The 19,280-nt window shown below is 34.8% G+C and overlaps 1 protein-coding gene across 2 annotated transcripts in view; it reads left to right on the top strand.

Annotated features, from left to right (window-relative positions):
* Positions 1–12,060, top strand: part of LOC131150657 (uncharacterized protein At1g32220, chloroplastic) — a 35,025-nt gene extending 22,965 nt beyond the window's left edge. For both annotated transcript variants that reach the window (XM_058101509.1, XM_058101510.1), the window contains exons 7-10: positions 6,488–6,567; positions 10,919–10,961; positions 11,412–11,503; positions 11,686–12,060. In XM_058101509.1, coding sequence (XP_057957492.1) covers positions 6,488–6,567; positions 10,919–10,961; positions 11,412–11,503; positions 11,686–11,862 — 392 coding nt within the window. In that variant the 3' untranslated portion in view covers positions 11,863–12,060. The remainder of the gene's footprint in view (positions 1–6,487; positions 6,568–10,918; positions 10,962–11,411; positions 11,504–11,685) is intronic.
* The last annotated feature ends 7,220 nt before the right edge of the window (positions 12,061–19,280 follow it).

The following is a 19,280-nucleotide window of genomic DNA, read 5'->3' as shown; positions in this document are numbered from 1 at the left end:
GAACTTGTTGTCTGTTAACTCATTTCATTCCTGCTCCATAACTGTATTTCCTTCCCATGGTGTTATCATCTTGAGACAAAGAAGAGGATTGGTAGAGGGTTTGAAAAGGATGGACTAAACTATTTTCAAATATGGTGGTGTGAGATCAATTTCTTGTCATATGACTTCATCGTTTTCTTCTCTTGGTGTTTCTATAGGTCAGTGGCACACTTGTTTGGATCGCCCATCGCTTAAGAAATTGCGTCAAATATTTCCCATTTTCAAGATTTTTTTGTTTTGTTTTGAGTGTTCTGAGTGTCAATTAGGAAGGCACATTTGATCTTCTTCTTTTCTGTCAGAATTGAGTCTCATAGAAAAGTCTTTATTCTCTTTTATTCATTCAGATATTTAGTGTCTGTGTAGAATCAATAATTTGATAGGTTGTTAGTATTTTTGTGTCTTTTGTGATTATTTTCCTGTGACCTAACTCTATTTGTAAAAAAAAAATGGTTTGAATTTCTTAATTTATTCATATAATTCTTCCATGAAATAAAAGCGTTTTTCTTTGGTATTCAAATTTCTATGAACTTGAATTCATTTGAAATCAGCTTCAATATTTTTCTGCTTGGATGAAGGATTATTCATGATATCATGTGTACATGCCAGTGTTTTAAAAGGTGAAGGCGTAAGGCGAGGCGTGGCGAGGCGTAAGCCTCAAGGCGTTGAGGCGTAAGCATTTTGGGATTGTATTTTTTAAAATAATTAATATATAAAAAATAATTATATATAGTATAAAATTTTCTTTTAATTTTTAAATATTTATCTAACAAATCCTTAAAAACATATATTTGCTTTGTTTCTTATATAAATGTTGAAAAAACTGTAAATTCAATATTATTTTATAATTTTACAAAATTTAAAATTAAAATAAGAATTATTTTCTACAACATGCCTCAAGATTTTTAGTTGTAAAAAAAATAATTTATATTTTGATTCCAATTTTTAATACAAAATATCACATCCTTTTCAATTTCTTATATCTATATATGCATTTAAAAATATTTTCTTTTAAATTTGCTTTATATATGTTGGATAGATAAAAAGTGAAATAGTAAAAGTAGGCAGTCACGAAGCTAGCCAAGCTCTCTCGACAAAGCTTGGACAAATTGTTGGAGACAGTCATTGAGTCGTCAGAGAGAAGAAGCTTCGCCGAGAGAGGAATCGTTGAGAGTGCTTCGTCGAGAGTTAGGAGAAGACTAGAGGCTTTGTAAAGAGAGGATAAGACTGGAGGCTTCGAAGAGAGAGCAGAGGCTTCGTCAAGGCTTCGTTGAGGCTTTGTCGAGAGAGCAGAGGAGAAGAAGCTTCGTGGGAGAGAGAGGGAGGATAGGGTTTCAGGTGCGTTATGGGTTCTGGCTTTTTAAATATATGCTTTAAACCAAGAATCCCAAAAGACATACGCCTTGCATCTAAGGTGTAAAAAGGCGAGTTTTTTTGTCTAATGCGTACACCTTCTCACCTGGGTGTACGCCTTTGTGGACTTATGCTTTTTCACTTACGCCTTGGTGCATTTTAGGCCAAAACTGCCCTCAATTACGCCTTTCAAATCACTAGTACATACCCCTCTAACAAAATGGAGTAGCTGCAAGGAAAAATGGACATTCACTTAACATAGTACGCTCTCTCCTTTTTCACATGCATGTTCTCAAAACCTTTTGGACTTACTCTCCTCACAACTTGTTTCTTTTTTATTAGAATGCCATTAAGCATCCTAATGGGGTAAATTCTCTTCTCCATCATCTACGAGGGAACCTCTTCTATGTTGTATCTTGTGTCTATGGGTGCACATGTGGTCAAGACAAGAAGTCTTTTTGTGCTGTAAAATGTATCTTTGTGAGGTGTACTTGAGAAATCAGGATATAGATGTTATGATCCCCACTCTTCATAGAGAGCAGTGTTTTAAAAGGTTCAATTGAGGCTCACCTTAATACTCGCCTCAAGGCAAGGCATGCCTAAAACTCCTCGAGGCTCAATCTAAAATACCAAATTTTGAAAAGGCTAAGGCATTACATGTTGAGGCTTGTGCATTTTTACAAAAAGTGTACCTTTTGCGTCTTTTTAGTTGAGGCTTACGCATTTTGGGTGTGTGATTCTCACGTTAGAATTGGTTAGAAAAATTTAAGTACATGTTTGTATAAAAGGAATGTCATAATATGAGTTGATTCCTAAAACTCTTAAACCTCAATCTTTCCAAAATAACTGAGAGTAGTATCTTAGATCATGAAAAAAGTTTTGAGCTTTGTAATGGTACAGTTATCTCTTGTCATGATTTGTCATGTTGTCAAGTTAGCAATTTTTAAATGGCCAACAAGTAGTTTGCAAAGTATATCTAATTTTTTTGTTCATTCATTATATTTGTGGTTTTCTCAAATTTTTATTTATTTTAAAAATTCATATAATTTATTTAACATATTTTATCTTAAGAACAAATTCTCAAAAGGCTTACCTTAAGGCTTATGCCTTGCCTCTCATGGGTTAAAACGCCTCGCCTTACGCCTTCGCCTTCTAAAACCTTGGTGGAGATGATGTTAGTGTCAATGTAACTTTTTTTATTGGACACCTTGTTCATCTAGTGTTGGGTCCTCAAATGAATCTATTTTGAGTTTGTCAACAACAAATTGGTCCCCTTCTTGTGTTGATCCTCTTGTTTCTACATTCTTCCACTCCTCTTCCTAATCCATCGATGAATGCCGGAAACCACGTGTAGACAGCACCACCACCATGCAGCTGCCTCAGCCCCTACTATCTCAACTTTTGGTTTTAGAGATCCACACTAACTTGACCTAGATTTGCCCATTGCTCATAAGGTGTGTTCAAGACTCCTTAGTTGTTCATCGTATTGCTAGCTATGCTTTAGTTATTACCTTCATGTTACTATTGGTTCTTTTGTTTATTTCCTCGCTTTTATCCCCTCTTTACATGTTGAAGCTCTTGCTAGTACTGCAATGATACCTTGAATACTCGAGATATAAGACTTGGTGGATCTTCCTCCTAGTAAGGAGTTGGTTAAGCATCAATGGGTTTACACCATCAAATATCTTCTTGATGATTTATTGAGAGGTTTAAAGGTTGATCAATTTCCGAGAGATATGTCCAAACATATGGCATATATATTATTTTGGGACCTTCTCTGTCATTTCTCGACTCTATTCATGTTTTATTTCACTGCTAGTAAGTTTTTACTGGCCCTTATACTAGTTGAACATCAAGAATGCCTTCTTGCACAGGGATGTGGAGTAGAGGTGCATATTGGAGCAACCTTTGAGGTATGTTGCTCAACATGAGAGTGGTAAGATATGTAAGTTGCATAAGGCCATTTATGGCTTTCAGCAATCTATTTGTGCCTGGTTCCACAAATTTAATACGGTGGTTTATGCCTTCTAATTTGTATAATGTGACCAATAATTATCTTTGTTTGCAAAAAGGAGACAGGGGTGGTGCTTCTATTAGTTTGTGTTGACAATTTCGTAATCATTGACAATGCCATTGGTGAGATTGCACATGTTAAGCATTGGCTTGAGGAAAATTTCAAATCAATGACTTAGGCACTTTATTGTCTATGCAACTTTGTTGGTTTTGATATCGTATGGTGTAAGAAAGGGTTGAATGTGCCTCAACAAAACAGCTTGGACTTGCTAAATGAGATCGGTATGTTGCAGACTGCACAAGTCGATTTGGATCTCAATGTGAAGTTTTGTAGGGATGTTGGATTGGTTTTCTATGACAAACTTGGTGTAGACAATTTGTTGCCAAGTTGTCCATTTGACTATCAATAGACTAGACATATCATTTGTTTTAGAGGTGAGTTAATTCAGGCACTTTGCAATGCTGGTTGTTGGATCCTTTTTGGTATATTAAAAGCTCTACCTTGATCATGGTCTTAAATTTCCACAAAATTGTTGAAATTTCCACTTCTCATTACCCTCGAAATCAAAATGGCAATCAATTACCGTTTTACATAATTTCTGTTGAAATTTCAATGAATCATTTGAAACTTACTGAAAATTTGGAAGTTTAGTGAAACTTGTTGAAATTTTAACTATAGCATGAAATTTCCTGGAATTCAAATGTGAGATTTTTCTCAATTTATCTTATTTTTTATTGAAACAAAATATTATTACAAGTGCTTTTGAATTATATGAAAAATTATACTTACAACATTTTATTTAACCATTCATATCTAAATTATCCCTATTTGTATAATAAATAATATTTAATTGATTTATGAATTTCATTTATATTAACCAAATACTTTTTAATACATATACTACATTAACGATTATGTTTAGCACATATTATATTTCAATTATTGCACCTCATACACAACATAGATGTATTTAATTTATAATTAGTCCTAAAACTTACATTATTATGCCTATTACCGTTTCTAAATAAATTCCATGTTCTACTACTAATTTCCATCGTTTTTTCAAATTGAAATTGAAATTGACATAGTAATCGAAATTTCCATTGAAATTTCAGTACTTTTGGAGCTTTGAAATTTTGGTCGAAATTGAAATTTAAGACCTTGACCTTGATAGAGATTGGTATATGAGTGTAACAAAAAATGTAATATTGTAGGACACATTTGATGTAGATAGGGCTGACTTTGTCGAAGATTGAGGGTCCAGTACTCAAGTGTATATTTGAGGGCTGTAATCTTGTTACCTGGAGTTGCAAGAAACAAACTATCATAGTGAGATCCATTGTTGAAGCAGAATTTGAACCTATGGCATATACTCTCTATGGTTCAAGTCTTTTACATCGGATATGTCTTTCTTGATAACAAAGCATGAGATTTGTTTGTCATAATCAGCTTGCCATATATATTCCTAGCAATCTTACGTTCATGAGAGGACAAAGTAAATTGAAATTGACTTGCCATTTTTGAGGGATGTTGTGATGAAGAAGATTGTGAGCACTCCATTTGTGAAATTTGCTAATCAGCTAGTACTAGGAGGTGTATTCATGGATGGTTTGTTCAAACATGCCTTGTCTAATTGTTGTAACAAGCTGGGGCTGGGTGATATTTATGCACCTCTTGAAGGGGAGTCTTAGATAGGCATAGACTATTTTGTAGTTAGTGGGTGCACAAGGGAGTATTCTTGCCCTATTTTTTCTTCATATATAGGTTTAGTCTGGATAGAGCATAATATACATCTTTCCCATGTTTGTCCGTCATCTCTCTCTCTCTCTCTCTCTCTCTCTCTAATGCTACATTCCTTTACCCTATTGTCTTGTTCTTTAGTTAATCAAATCAGATTTTCAGGTTCACAACAATATTATGTCATTATTACTCCACTTCACTAGAGAAAATATCTTTGAAATTTTAATCACCTCAACATCCTCTCTTAATATACAATTGCAGTTACTTATTTCCATGCATATATAGTTATGTAAGCATACCCACAATGTACCATAGTAGGACATGATGCAATCCCATTCCCATTCCACGTTCCACATTTTAGGTAACATCAGTTTAAACCATTAAAGGCTTGATTTAATTTTCGGTTTGAACTTTTCATATGGACATATACACATCTATAAATCAGTTTATTTCAGTAATAATTGAATGTTAAGATTAGACCTATGCTGAGGTAGGATGTGAGAGATTTTACATGTTATGTTTAAAGGTCTCTTTGACTCTTTCAATTTTTAATGTTTACTAATCCTATTGGAAATATATATATATTTTTTCAAAATTTTTACAAGGAGGTGCAAAGTTCTTGACAAATGAACAACACTACATTTCTACGGAATTCTTCTTCTCCCAATTATATATATTTATATTAGTGTGTATTGTAGGTCAAAACTCATAAATCCTCCATCCCCTTTCATACGGTTTCTTGGTCATGTTCTTTCCTTTGATCTAATTAGAATGGAAAATATAATGATTACAGTTGTTAGATTACCACTTTACCTAAAAACTTAATTATTAGGTTGTGGCCCAACAAGTATATCAAGCCTTAACTCTACCCTACACGTGCAGCACAATTATATGGGGAGAAAAACAAATGGTAAATAACATCCATTAAAGGGAAGAAGATAATTTTTGGCAACAAAAATGGAACTAGGACTTCCTCGAAACCATGCTCTGGTTCCATGTTAGATTACCACTTTATCTATAAGCTTAGACTGTTAGGCTGTGGCCAACAATGTGTATCAAGCTTAACAACAGTATTGAAAATGAGGATAACAGGTTTGGGGGTTCCCTTGTCAAATGACATTTAATTGATTAATCTTGTTTCCACAATTCGATCACAACAATTAGAACCTCGTATAATATTTCTTGTTGTTGATCTTTGTTTTGCTTCCTCTTGTTGGTCTTCTTTCGGCATAATACCGTCCACTCTGATGATGTTTCCTTGTAAATGGTTTTATAGCTTATCCCTTTCTTCCACTTCATTGTTTACCTTTTTTAAAATGGTTGTTCTTCTCTTCTTTTCTGCAGGTGTGAAACGTTTTGTTTATATTTCTGCTGCGGACTTCGGGTTTGTAAACTATTTATTGCAAGGATATTATGATGGGAAGGTAATATTTCCAGCATTTGCTTAATTGGATTCAACAAAATGAAATTTATTAATATATTGCATAATGACTGCTATACATTTTCTTTTTTTCTGGATGACTTGGAATGATTTGCTTGATACAAGGGAATTGAATGCAGAAGCAACACTAAAAGGGATCTCCAATAGATTTTGAATCAGTCCCTTCTTTTTGAGTCGCCTGCAAACTTAATTTTAAAGATATAATAAGCAGGGAATCGGATTAAGGATATTATAGTTAAGGTTGCAAGATGTTATGCTTCAAGAGTCTAAATTAGAGATGTTGGATGGTTTTCTTGTGAGGAGCATCTGGGATTCTAGTTCAGAGATTGGGTTTGGCTAGCATCTATAGGTTCCTCAAGGGGTATTTTGATTATTTGGGATACCACTTTGATAGCAAATTGGATGTTCTAATTGGGTCCTTTTCTGTATCTGTTTGTTTAGATGTATCAGAAAGGGCTAGTGGTGGTGGCCTTGGTCTGTGGACCGAATAACCCTTAATTGAGGGGTAGTTTTTGGGATGAACTAGCTGTGGTTTGTGCATGTGTTTCTCTCATTGGCGTTTGGGGGGTGATTTTAATGTCATCATGTCCACTAATGAGAAATTTGGAGGCTCTATGACTACCTCAAGTATGAGGGGCTTTGGTACTTGTATTAGGGAGTGTGCTTTGAGGGATATACCTCTCTCGAGTACTCAATTTTTACATGGTTCACTGATGGCATTAGGTCTGTGGCTACTAGGATTGTCATATTCTTGTTTGCCACCGATTTGGAAGATGCATTTTATACCCTAACTCAAGAAGTTCTCCCTTGAGTTTTTTAACCATTCCCTTTTGGTTCTTGAGGGCCCTACTCCATTTAGATTTGAAAACATGTGGCTGTCACATCTTGATTTTCGGAGTTTAGTGAGGAATTGTGGGGGAGAGTGCATTGGGAGGGTGCAAAGGTTTTTGTTTTCTTGAGGTATTTGAAAGATAGGTTATTCAGAATATTGTGATAGTGATGTTCGGTCAAGAAAAAAAAAAGTTATTCTCGAGGAAAGGATGCAATTGATATATTGGTTGTGGATGAAACTCTTTCTGAGGACATTGCTGGTAGACAAGTGCAGTTGTCCCATGAGTTTGAACAGTTTGCTTTAAGGGAAGAGATGATTGATCAGTTGGATGTAGAAATCTGGAATAGTCAGGATAGGAACAGGGATGTAACATTAGACTCTTCCATAGGGTGGTGGTCTAAGAGCTCAAGGATGATTTGGGAGAGGTTACTAGACTTCTGATGAGATTGATGGTTTGATTACTGATTTTTACATGAGCCTCTTTTCGGAGGAGGATGATGGAAGAGTTATAGTTGAGGAGCTCGATTGATTCCCATATCAGCTTCAGATGAAGATAAGACTCTTGGACCAGAGGGTTTTGTTATGGTATTTTTTCAGGACTGTTCTCCAAAATTTTCTCAACATCTCTCACAATGGAGTGGTAAGAAGGGGTATGAATTCTACTTTTACTACCCTGGTGCCCAAAAAATTGTGCAGTTAAAGTCGAGGACTCTAGACCAATTAGCTCGGTAGCTAGTAATCATAAAATTTTGGCTATGGTGTTATCCAAGAGATTGGCCACAGTTCTACAGGACACTGCCTCTCCTAGCCAGACTGCATTTGTAGGTGGACAGATCGTGGATGCACCCTTGATGGCAAATAAGGTGCTTGAAGACATTGTTCGAAGGAATAAAAGGGGTCTGGTTCTGAATCTGGTCTTTGAGAAAGCTTATGATTGGGTGAGCCGCAGCTCCTTGGACAAGGTTTTGGCTAAAACATATTTGGCCTGAGGTGGAGGAAATGGATTACAGGATGTTTATCTTCTGTGGTCTTTCCAGTATTAGTGAGTGGCGAGGCCATAGTTGTTAGAATCTTATGATTCATGATTCAATTCATATGACTCGTATCAAGTCCTCTCCAAATCAATTCAAATCTTACTAGTGAATCAAGGAACAACTGAATCATTGCCAAATCTATTGAATTCCCTGCGAATCGAACAAATTGATCTGAATCCATGGATTCACATGATTCTAGGCTTATTCTACTTGACAGACCCCACTTGTTTAAAACTCCAAAAACATTTCTTCCTTTTTATTACTCTTATACACATATAGGAGAAAATTGAAATTTAGGTTTTATGTTGCCTTCAAAAAACTATTCTTCACTCTTTCCATCAAATAACATGGGCAGCTTCTCTAATTTTCTGACTATCTTACATGTGTTTGAGAAAGTGCCTGGGCCGAAAATTAACTTCTCTTAAGAGTGGTTTGGTGGTTCTTGGTATTAATGTAAAACCTTTTGTTAGGTTAGCTGTTTGTGCCATTTTGATTTGGCATATTACCTATTTAGGTGTCTCCTTAGGTGGTAATCTCAATGCTGACTCTTTCTGGACCTATTTTTGAGAGAGTGGCTAGGAGACTAGATGGGTGAAAAGGAGCGCTCTTCACTTTAGGGGTTCATATTACTCTTATCCATGCTTGTCTGCCCTTAATCCCTTTGTATTATCTTTCTCTTTTTAGAATCCCCATGAGATTGGTGCGGAGGCTTGTGAAATTTATGGGGGATTTCTTGTAGTCCAGTGGGGGTAATAGAGATTATCTTATAGGTTGGGAATCTATGTGCAGGTCTAAAAAGGAGGAAGGCTTGGGTCTTGGTAATTTGGTGTCCAAAAACATTTCTTTGGTGGGGAAACAGTTATGGCACAAAAAATTGGTTTGTTACAAAATGGATGGGATGCTGAAGTGGGAGTTAATATTACTCATCTGGTTCTTGGAAGTTTGTGTCTCAGATTTATGATTATTTCCTTCCTAAAGTCTAGTATATGGTGGGTCATGGGGAGCAAATTTGTTTTTTGGCAGGACCATTAGGTTGGGTGTATGCCTTTGGCTATTACATTTCCTCATCTCTTTTGGCCATCTAATATTCATCATGACTGACATTCTGCTTGTCATTTTTGCAAGAGGATGGGCACTTTTGAAACTTCAATTTTGGGAAAAATCTTAATGAGAGGGAGATTAATTGGTTCTTTTTACTAGTTTTCTCAACTCCATTCATGTTCATTTGGGGAGTGATAAAAGTGTTTGGAGCTTAGATCCTTCTAGGGGATTCTCTTGTAAATAATTTCTCTATTTTTCAACTTAGATCCTTCTATGGAATTCTCTTGTAAATAATTTCTCTCTTGTTTGACTTATGACTGTGCTGCATATCCTTTTCCCTTGTATTCTTTGATTTAAAAAGCTAAAGATCCCTCGAAAGTAAAAGCTTTTATTTGGATTCTGGGACTTGAAAGAATTAAAACCAATGATTTGCTTCACAAGAGAGAGCCTAATAAGGCCCTGTCACCTGATGTTTGTGTCCTTTGTTTGAGGAGTGGAAAGACTCGCTCACATCTGTTTGTTCACTGCCCATCACAGTGGCTGATTGGAATAAATTATTTGGTATATTTAGTGAAACTAGGTTTGCCCCTCTGCATTGAAATATTTTTGTACTATTACATTTACTGCCCGGAATTGGAAAAAATGGAATCAAATTTATCACTTGATTTAGCAACACACTCCATGCAAATTTTCATTCCACTCCTTTCCTGCTGCATTTTGTTCGGCAAGCCAACATGCCATTAGGGGCTTTGGCGAGGGAATGGATAGGAAAGCTTTGCAGTGATGCATTGTTATGGCTATTATGTGGTGTATTTGGTTGGAGAGGAATGCTAGAACTGTCAAAAAGTGTAGCTACTATTAACAGTTTGCTTTGAAGTAGAGCGTTTTATCTTGTGTCACTGTGGTGTCAGCAAATGGCTTTTTTCATCATGTTTCTTTGGAAGACTTGCAGGAGCATTGGTTGGCTCTGTTTTTGAGTTGCTTTCAGTGCTGTGATCTTCATAGCTAGTTTCTATTGATGTGGAGGGAGGATTTCTTATTCTCCTTGTTTTTTTTTCTCCTTTTCTTATTCTTATTCTGCTGTACATTCTTCTCTCTTTGTAATACAATTATTTGTTTGTTAAAAAAAAAAAATGAATTGTGAGGAAAAAATATGAGTATAGACTTTAGAAACTGGGGACATTTCAAAATGTTTATGTCATAAGTTCTGAGCTTTCTTCTTTTGTGCTTAAATTCTTTCTTCTGTATATGTAAAATATTGGTTTAATATGATTTATCCTCATGCTATGCTAGTAAATTACACATTGCTGTCAGTTTGTTATTTGAGTTACTATTCTATTCATTTCTTCATTGGTTGAAGTTACCTTTTCCTTGGAACCTATCTCCTTCTCATAGAAACTTCTATGCTCAAATTTTGTTTTGTGTAGAGAGCTGCTGAAACAGAGCTACTCACGAAATTCCCATACAGAGGTATGCTCTGTCAGATTCCTACTCTTCCTGCTTCTTGTTTACTGTAACCAAGACCTACCATTTTAGTAAAATTTCCAGATGAGAGTAACAGAACTGAGCACATTTACCTGAGAATTTGAAAAATAAATGAAATATCAAAGTTGGACCCTGAAAAGTACTATTCTGGTTAACAAATATAACTAGATTTTCTGCTTCTGGTGAAAATTTACTAAAACTTGAAATTTATCGTCTTATATCTGAGCAGTGGAAACTGATCTACGAGTCTCTTAACTTAATGCTTGGTGTGTAAGAATGGAAAAGAATCAACGGAATGGATCGAATTTGTCCAATGATTTCTTTATGTTCTTCATTAATTTTTATTTCATTCTATTTCATTTCACAAAGCAAACGTGATGCAAGAGTTGAACCAATACAGTTTTGTCATGGGAATGTTCTGCATGCTCTTTCCAGGTGTAATTTTGCGGCCAGGGTTCATATATGGGACTCGCAGTGTGGGGAGCATGAAGCTGCCTCTGGGTGTAATTGGTTCTCCACTGGAGATGGTAAAGTATCTGTGCCTTCGTTTGTATTTCATAACTACCCAACCATGGAGAATGCAAAAATAAAACTTGAATACTCTCAGAAACACGATGGAACAAAAAGAGAGCAATTTCTGGAGGAAGGGGTTTTTTTTCAGGAAAAAAACTGTTGAAGTATGGCAATTAAGAATGTTGAATTAATGCAGGTTCTCCAAAATGCCAAACCACTTAATCGTCTCCCGCTGGTTGGACCTCTGTTCACTCCTCCTGTTAATGTTACATCAGTTGCAAAGGTTGCTGTTAGAGCTGCGACAGATCCTGTTTTTCCTCCTGGAATTGTCGATGTTCATGGCATACTCCGTTACAGCCAGCAAAAGCTGTAGTAGCCTATTCTTTTGTTCGTTGATGCCCAAAAGAAGAAAAAAATATCAATAACCAGCCTTTAAATTTTATGTCAAATTAGAAATCAGTGAACTTGTCTGCTGAGTTCATTTTTGTACTCAACAAAATTGAATGTTGGACATTTATTTTTTCTTAGTTTACACGGCTGATGCAATAATTATCCACCTTAAATTACTGAAGTTTGGTTTCTGTTGCATATTCGATTCATGTTAGTCTTTAGCTAATGACCGACTTTGATATTATTACAACTGATTCATTGGCGCTGTTTTCTTTCAATCACTTGAAAGATAAAATGTTTAGGGTTTGTTTAATATTATGTATGTTTTCTGTTTTTTTTTTAATATATTAAAGATTATGATGTTATTTATATTGTATTTTTATTTGTGTCTGTTTTACTCTGAAAACAGGACTTTTTTGGGGCTGCATGATATTTATATCCAAAATTATTAAACGAAAATTAAAGAGTGGAAACAAAAATTAAATATTGAAAATTAATAATATGTTTGGTTATTATCTTTAAAGTTAAAATAAATTAAAATTTTGATGGAAGAAATGCTCATTTTTGTCCTTAAATTAAGTGAAACAATTGAAAAAATGATAGAAGTGCAAAATAATAGAAACAGTGTATTACAATTTCACCCTTTGGAATCCTTATATCAACAAAATGAGGCACATCATCATTCATATTGACTTCAACACAAATTCTAGCCAAAGTAAAATTCATTTGTCTGGTAACATTGTCCGTATACTTCTTTAAATGAGACAATTCGATACGAGTTTAAAATTCTAGTATCTTTCAACTAATGCAGTGGAAATCTCACTTTTTAGAAGAGTTAATAGCCACTCAATTCAGCTAATCAGCTTCAATCACAAGATTATGCAGTCAACAGATTAGTGGCTTCCAAAATGAAGCCATTATAGGTTCCCATTAGCAAGTATGAGTACTCCAATTTGATTGAATCTATGGGGCAATACTTCGAATCCCAATTTCAAGATTTGTAGCAGCCTGAAAGAAGATCAGCAAACTTCTTCAAGGGGAAACTTCGGATGTATGAGATGGGCCAGATATGGAGTGAGGGGAATTAGTGTTGAATTGTAAAGTCATTTCTAGCATTCAAAATCCAACATAGGGGATGTACTATTCATATGGTGGATGTACTATTTATATGGTGGTTGCACCCTTCATTTGGTGGTTGTACAAGTCTACAAAGGTGGCTGTACTATTTGTTTGGTGGCTGCACTATTCATATGGTGGCTGTATCATTCATATGGTAGTTGTACTATTCCTTTGACGACTTTGAAAAGGAGGCATACAAAACCCCTATAAATAGGGAAGTGGTGGTAAAGGAAGAAATCATCTCAAGCATCTCCAACTCCATCTTTGGAGAGAGAAATCAAGTACTCTCCTACAAAGTGTCCCTGTTGTAGCCTGTGTTTCTAGTTTCTCCTAATTTTAGAGAGATTTGTATACTCCTAATTCAAGAGAGAGGTATCATTGTTCTCTTCTTGTAATTAGAGAGAAGTTGTGTAATTATTTTTCATAGTGGATTTCTTCTACTCTAACCTGTGATTTTTCTCTTGATTTGTTTGGGGGGTTTTCACGTAAATCTTGGTGTCAATTCCTATTTTTTCATTTCTTATTTTAGCTATGTGATACTGTTCTACCCATTCAATTTCCTAACAATTAGGTGATGTGGGTGGGTCAAAGACAAACGAGGGTGGAGAAGTCGGCCTCAAATGTGATGGCCCATTTGCCCTTGCAGGATATGCAAAAGGTGGAGATGGGTTTGGAAGAGAAATGGTGTTTGGGCTGGGTTGAGACTGAGTAGATGGACTATAGGATGATATGTGGGAAAATAATATTTTGACTCATCAAATAAGATATCTCTAGAGATGTACATACGTGCAGTTGGGAGATGAAAACTAAGATACCCCTGGTGAGCTGAGCTATAACCGAGAAATATGCATGGCAAGGATCAAAAATTCATTTTATGTTTATTGTACAGTCGAAGGTTGGGCCAACAAATACAATCAAAAGATTTGAGGAAAGTATAATTGGGAGGCTTGTGAAATAATAGTTCAAATGGGGATTGCAGAGGAGGGGGGTCTATTAATTAGGAAAAAAGCAGTAGTAAAAGCATTAAACCAATAAAAATGCAGTGTAGACGAATGAACAAGAAGAGCCAACCTGGTTTTAATAATGTGTCAGTGTTTTCTTTCCACTGATCCATTTTGAGAGTGGGCATAAGGGCAAGAAAGACAATGTGAGATACCAAAAGAGTGTAAAACGGTATTTAAAGATCTGAATTCACCACCTCAGTTGGATTGTAAGGTACAAATTTTAAAATTAAAAAGAGTCTCTACATGGTGTTTGAAGGCTAAAAAAGTAGAAATTACATCAGATTTACATTTCAATGGAAATGACCAAGTAAATATGCTATAATCATCTACAAAAAAAAAAAGATAAAAACGAAAACTCCCACTGGAAAGCATAGGAGCAGGACCCCAAACATCGAAAAATAAAAGTTGAAGTGGCGCTATAGATTGAGAGGCGAAGCGACCGTATGGGAGTTGATAAAGCTCGGCTTAACAGCAAGAAGAACATAAACCAAGTGCGGGAGAGGTCTTGACCAGGAGGGAAACTTGTGAAAGTATGCAATGCACAAGTTGCATGGAAGGATGTCCAAGTCAGATATGCCATTGATGAGGTGAAACACGAGTACCAATGTATGCTTGAGGAGAGGTGGAGGCGGGAGGAAAGACATACATTCCATTCATAGTGCTACCTTGGAGTAGAGTTTGCCGAGTTATGGAGTCCTTCACACAAAAATAATTGGAATGAAATTCAAAGAAAATATTATCATTGGCACAAAACTTTCTAACGGAAATTAAATTCTTAGAAATCAAAGGAACATGTTAGAGTTTAGGGAGAAGAAGTTTGCCAGAGCAGAAGCCACAGTGGAGCTGCCTACGTGATGAATGGGAAGGGAAGTACCATCACCAATACACACTTGATCTTCACCTTTGTATTATGTTGGACTAATATAAAGGTTAGAAAAATCATGAGTAAAATGATGTGTTGTAGCTAAGTTTGGGTACTAGTTGGTGTCAACCAAAGACATTGAGGCAGGAGGTGGGGGAATGACAATGAAGTTAGTTGAGAGAGATGGGGGTGGAGGTGATTGATAACCATGATCAAATATGTGATAACATGTAAGAGCAGTGTATCTAGGTTTGAAACAAACTTGACAAGTGGGACGATTGGAAGAGAAAAAGGTGGGAGAAGACCAACCTCCATTATGACCCCTACCTCAAGCTTGATAGTTACCTCTACCGCGAGAGAACCCACGACTAATATTATGAGGATTAGATTGAAAAATTTAATTATTTTTCTTACATTGTTTGTACATATTGATGGGCTTCATGGTGGACCGAATCTTAAAGATCTCTTGCAAGTTCCAGATAGGTCAATCACAAGGTCAAGAGCTAAGAAGATCGAGGAAGCAATGCAAGGATTGATGCAACACATCACATATTGAAGTGCAATAATCATACATCTTCTTGAAATGATTTCTATCTTAATAAAGGCATTCTAGGTATATTCCTAGAATCTTTTGGAGCAAACCAACTAAAAAAATATTCTCATGAGTTAGATATCTTATTTTCATAAATAAGATTCCTAAGAATGTCATCTCATGAAAATGTATAACGCCATGATCCAATCGACTCCTTAGCAAATGCACAAACATTCAAGAAATTAGTTGACTTAAGGAACTTATAAGGTATTGAGACTTCCATAAGATTTGTCATATTTTGATGTATTGTAGAACTTTTTATAAAGTTTTGATAAAGTTTTGATGTTTTTTTTATTAATTAAGTTAATTGATTTTTTTTCAATTTTTTGAATTATTATTTATTAGTTGTTGAACAATAATTTAGTATTTTTTTTATACTAATTTCATAAAAAAATTTCATATGTATATATATGAAAATTTGTATGAAATTAGTATTAAAAAAATATATTAGATATTTATTGAAAATTATCTAGTTCTTCTTTAATTTCATAATCTTGGGATAAGCAATTCTTGAAATTTTTTCTCTCTGTTTTTTTTTTATTGAATTTTTGGTATCATAAGCTAAGTAATTTTATTGCTTTTGTTTATGATGGATGAATAGTTTTATTTCATCAAAAGAGAGAAAAGAAAATAAATATGTGTAATAAATTTTACAAATGGACTCCTTGCCAAGCTCGCAAAGTAATATTTATCAATCAAAGTCTTTCTCATATTTAAAGGCAATTTTGACTAAAACAATTATTAATTATTCATGCATGATGCACATTATCCTAATCCAGTTTTCAATTTAATAGTTTTTTTTAATAGAAAAAGGTTTTTCATAACTAAAAAGAAAGTCAAAAGGGTTTTAGTGTTAGATTTAAAAATTTAGTAAGGCAAGTTGGAATGTGATAGATAGTTGAGGGAGTGTAAGAGGGCGCTTGTTTGCATTTAATATCCTTTAAATAGAGTGTGGACTCTAAATGGTCAAATACTAAGGTCATGTTTGATAGCAGGATTTCAAGTTCTAAATGTAAATTCATGTAGATTTTGATAAATTTAGTATAGTTTTGTATTATATTTTATCTAAATTCACACAAATTTAAATTCATGGTCTAAATTTTAAGCTCCCAAACAATGGATATGTAACGACCCGGAGAATTTTAATTATTTAGAATAATAAGAAATAAAATAAAAGGAAAATGGGAAATAGAAAAAAGGGAAAAGAAATTGTAAAAGGGTGGCAGGTGCTCGTCGACGAGCAGGATTTTCTCATTGACGAGATATCTTTAGAAACTCATCATCGAGTATGTATGTCTCGTTGACGAGAATTAACCGAGAGGGTTTGAGATGTTCTGAAACTCGTTGACGAGCTCATGGCCTTGTCGACGAGTGTTCTTCAGTGGTTTGTCGAGAAGACTTATCTTCTCGTCGATGAGTCCACGTGGCAAAGACAAGTATATAAGGATCTAAGGTAGCTTCCACGCGAAGGAAATCATTTTTCCTTCGCGTTTCTCTCTCTAAACCCGCCTCTCTCCCTTCTCTCTAACAATTCAGTTTGGATTCAACCCGAATCGATGATCAAAGGTCGCTATGGTGTTCTAGGGAAGATTCTCTACACATTTAGAAAATCAGTTTTCTAAACTGGGCTATTCGGGAAACGCTCCTAAGTTGAGGTAAGAGTTAAGATTCCTAATTTTGGGTTTTTAAAAGGTTATTTAAGGTTATTAAGTTAAGAAAATGTGGAAATAGTAATTTATTTGGGATTATTTAATTAAACTAGGGTTTTTTGAACCAGGATTCGGGTGGGCATCACAGGTGTCAATTTGGGATACCTGTTGGTGTAGTTCAAGAATTCAGGTAAGGGGGAAATTTATATATTAAATTAGGTTTTCATGAATTAAATGAAAATGGACTATGTTATACATATGTATATATGTTTTCATGTGGATATAAATGTCAACCATGTAAATTATGTTTTCTAAGTTTATGACTGCTTATTTAGCTATGTATATGTGAAAATGAACTGATGAAAGTGAATATTATTTTAAGGATAATTATGTAAGAAAAGATAGGTATATTTTTAGTATATGAATGTTAATTGTTGGTTGGCCTATTTTACAGAGAATATAAATGTATGAATTTTGCTGTAAAATTGTGTGGCAGGAATAGATGGTAATGCAGTATAAATATATGTTGTATGTATGAGATGTAGACTATGTAAGAAATGTATTGATAATAAAATGTTATAAGGATTATGTTGCTTATGTTTGATAATGCAACCATGAATACAATAACAGCTAAAAGGAGTTGCAGACTAATTGATGACAACTAAAAGGAGCTCTGTTAGTAGATTTTAGCGCATTTCTATGTGGACTAACTGATGTACAATTAAAAGGAGTTGTAGTATGAATGAATGAAATGAAAATGAAATGAAATAAGAATGTGAACGAAATGGATATGAAATATGAAATGTGAACAATGTAAAAGGTGAAAGGTTACGTAAAATGAAATGCTATGAAATGTTAAAGTTATGAACATGAACAGATATGGATGGTTGAAAAACGATAGATAGAATAATGTACTATGATATTATCAGTATTTATACTAGTAGAACATGTTATGTTTGGCAAGACAAACTTTTTGCCTAAGGGCTTGCTGAGAAAGACGAGTGCACTAGTAGTATTAGATATAGCAGTAGACTACATAACGCACTAGGGTAGAGGGAAACTATTTGTATGGATGGGTAGATTTTCCTATTCTTGGGGGCCTTCGATAGTAAACTTTGTATGAACTGTGTGAGTACGAGATTAATCAGTCACTTGAGGGCTTATGAGTAAGGTGAGTGCCCTGATATGCTTCAGTTGTGACCTTTGGGTTGCCAAGTGTATCAGAGCAAAGGGGTGCTACTTGTATGAGTAAGTAATCACCTCTATTCTTGGGTAGTCTCGTAGGTGAATATTTTGCATGTGTTTGATTATGTTCAGAAAATGATTTTAGAATTATGTTAATGGCTTTGCAGAATATATTAAAATATTATTTATGATTCTAATGTTGGCCACACGCTATTTTAATATATATTGTTTCTTTCCCTTACTGAGATGTGTCTCATCCGATTACAAATTTATTCTTTTCAGGACCACCACGTAAACGAGCTTAGAGAAGCTTGAGGTTGATAGCACTTTTGGGGTTATAGAAAGAGAAAAGAGTATAAACATTTTGATGATATTTTGGGATGTATATAAGTTATATTTTATGTTTTAAGTCTTCTAGATTTTATGGATGGTTGTGAAACATACTGGTGTTTGTGAATACTGATTATTTTTGGAGACATATGTATATATATGATTATAGGTGATGAATGGTTATTATGGATTATGGATAAAAATAGTAAACTTTGGTATATTGGTATGATTGATGATCATAGTTATGTTTTCCGCTACGTACATGGTATTAATTTATGAATTTTTAGGATTTAATCAGGTATAACGCACCGGACCGGATTTAAGGGTTCGGGCTGTTACTGGATAAGTGAATTGATATTGTTTATGTGGGCTTCAAATGTGTGCTGAAACCTTGATTAAGTAACTTTTGCTCCCTTACTAATTTGGTTAGTATCAATTTATGAAGCCAAATTACATGTACGATCCTCAGACCTAAATACTCTTTCCTCTCTTCTCCTCTCCACGAAAGACAACCCCTCTACTCAACCTCTCGCTTGATGCTCCATTGCTCATTCTTTGCCTCAATCTTCATTAGTTGAATCATCTCCACCACTATCCTCCTCTTCCACATTTTCCTTCTAAACAACCCAAGTGCAACATAGCTAACACCACCTATATTAA

The sequence above is a fragment of the Malania oleifera genome, chromosome 3, assembly GCF_029873635.1.
Source record: "Malania oleifera isolate guangnan ecotype guangnan chromosome 3, ASM2987363v1, whole genome shotgun sequence".
Lineage (NCBI taxonomy): Eukaryota > Viridiplantae > Streptophyta > Magnoliopsida > Santalales > Ximeniaceae > Malania > Malania oleifera.
This window is presented reverse-complemented; position numbering and strand designations above follow the sequence as displayed.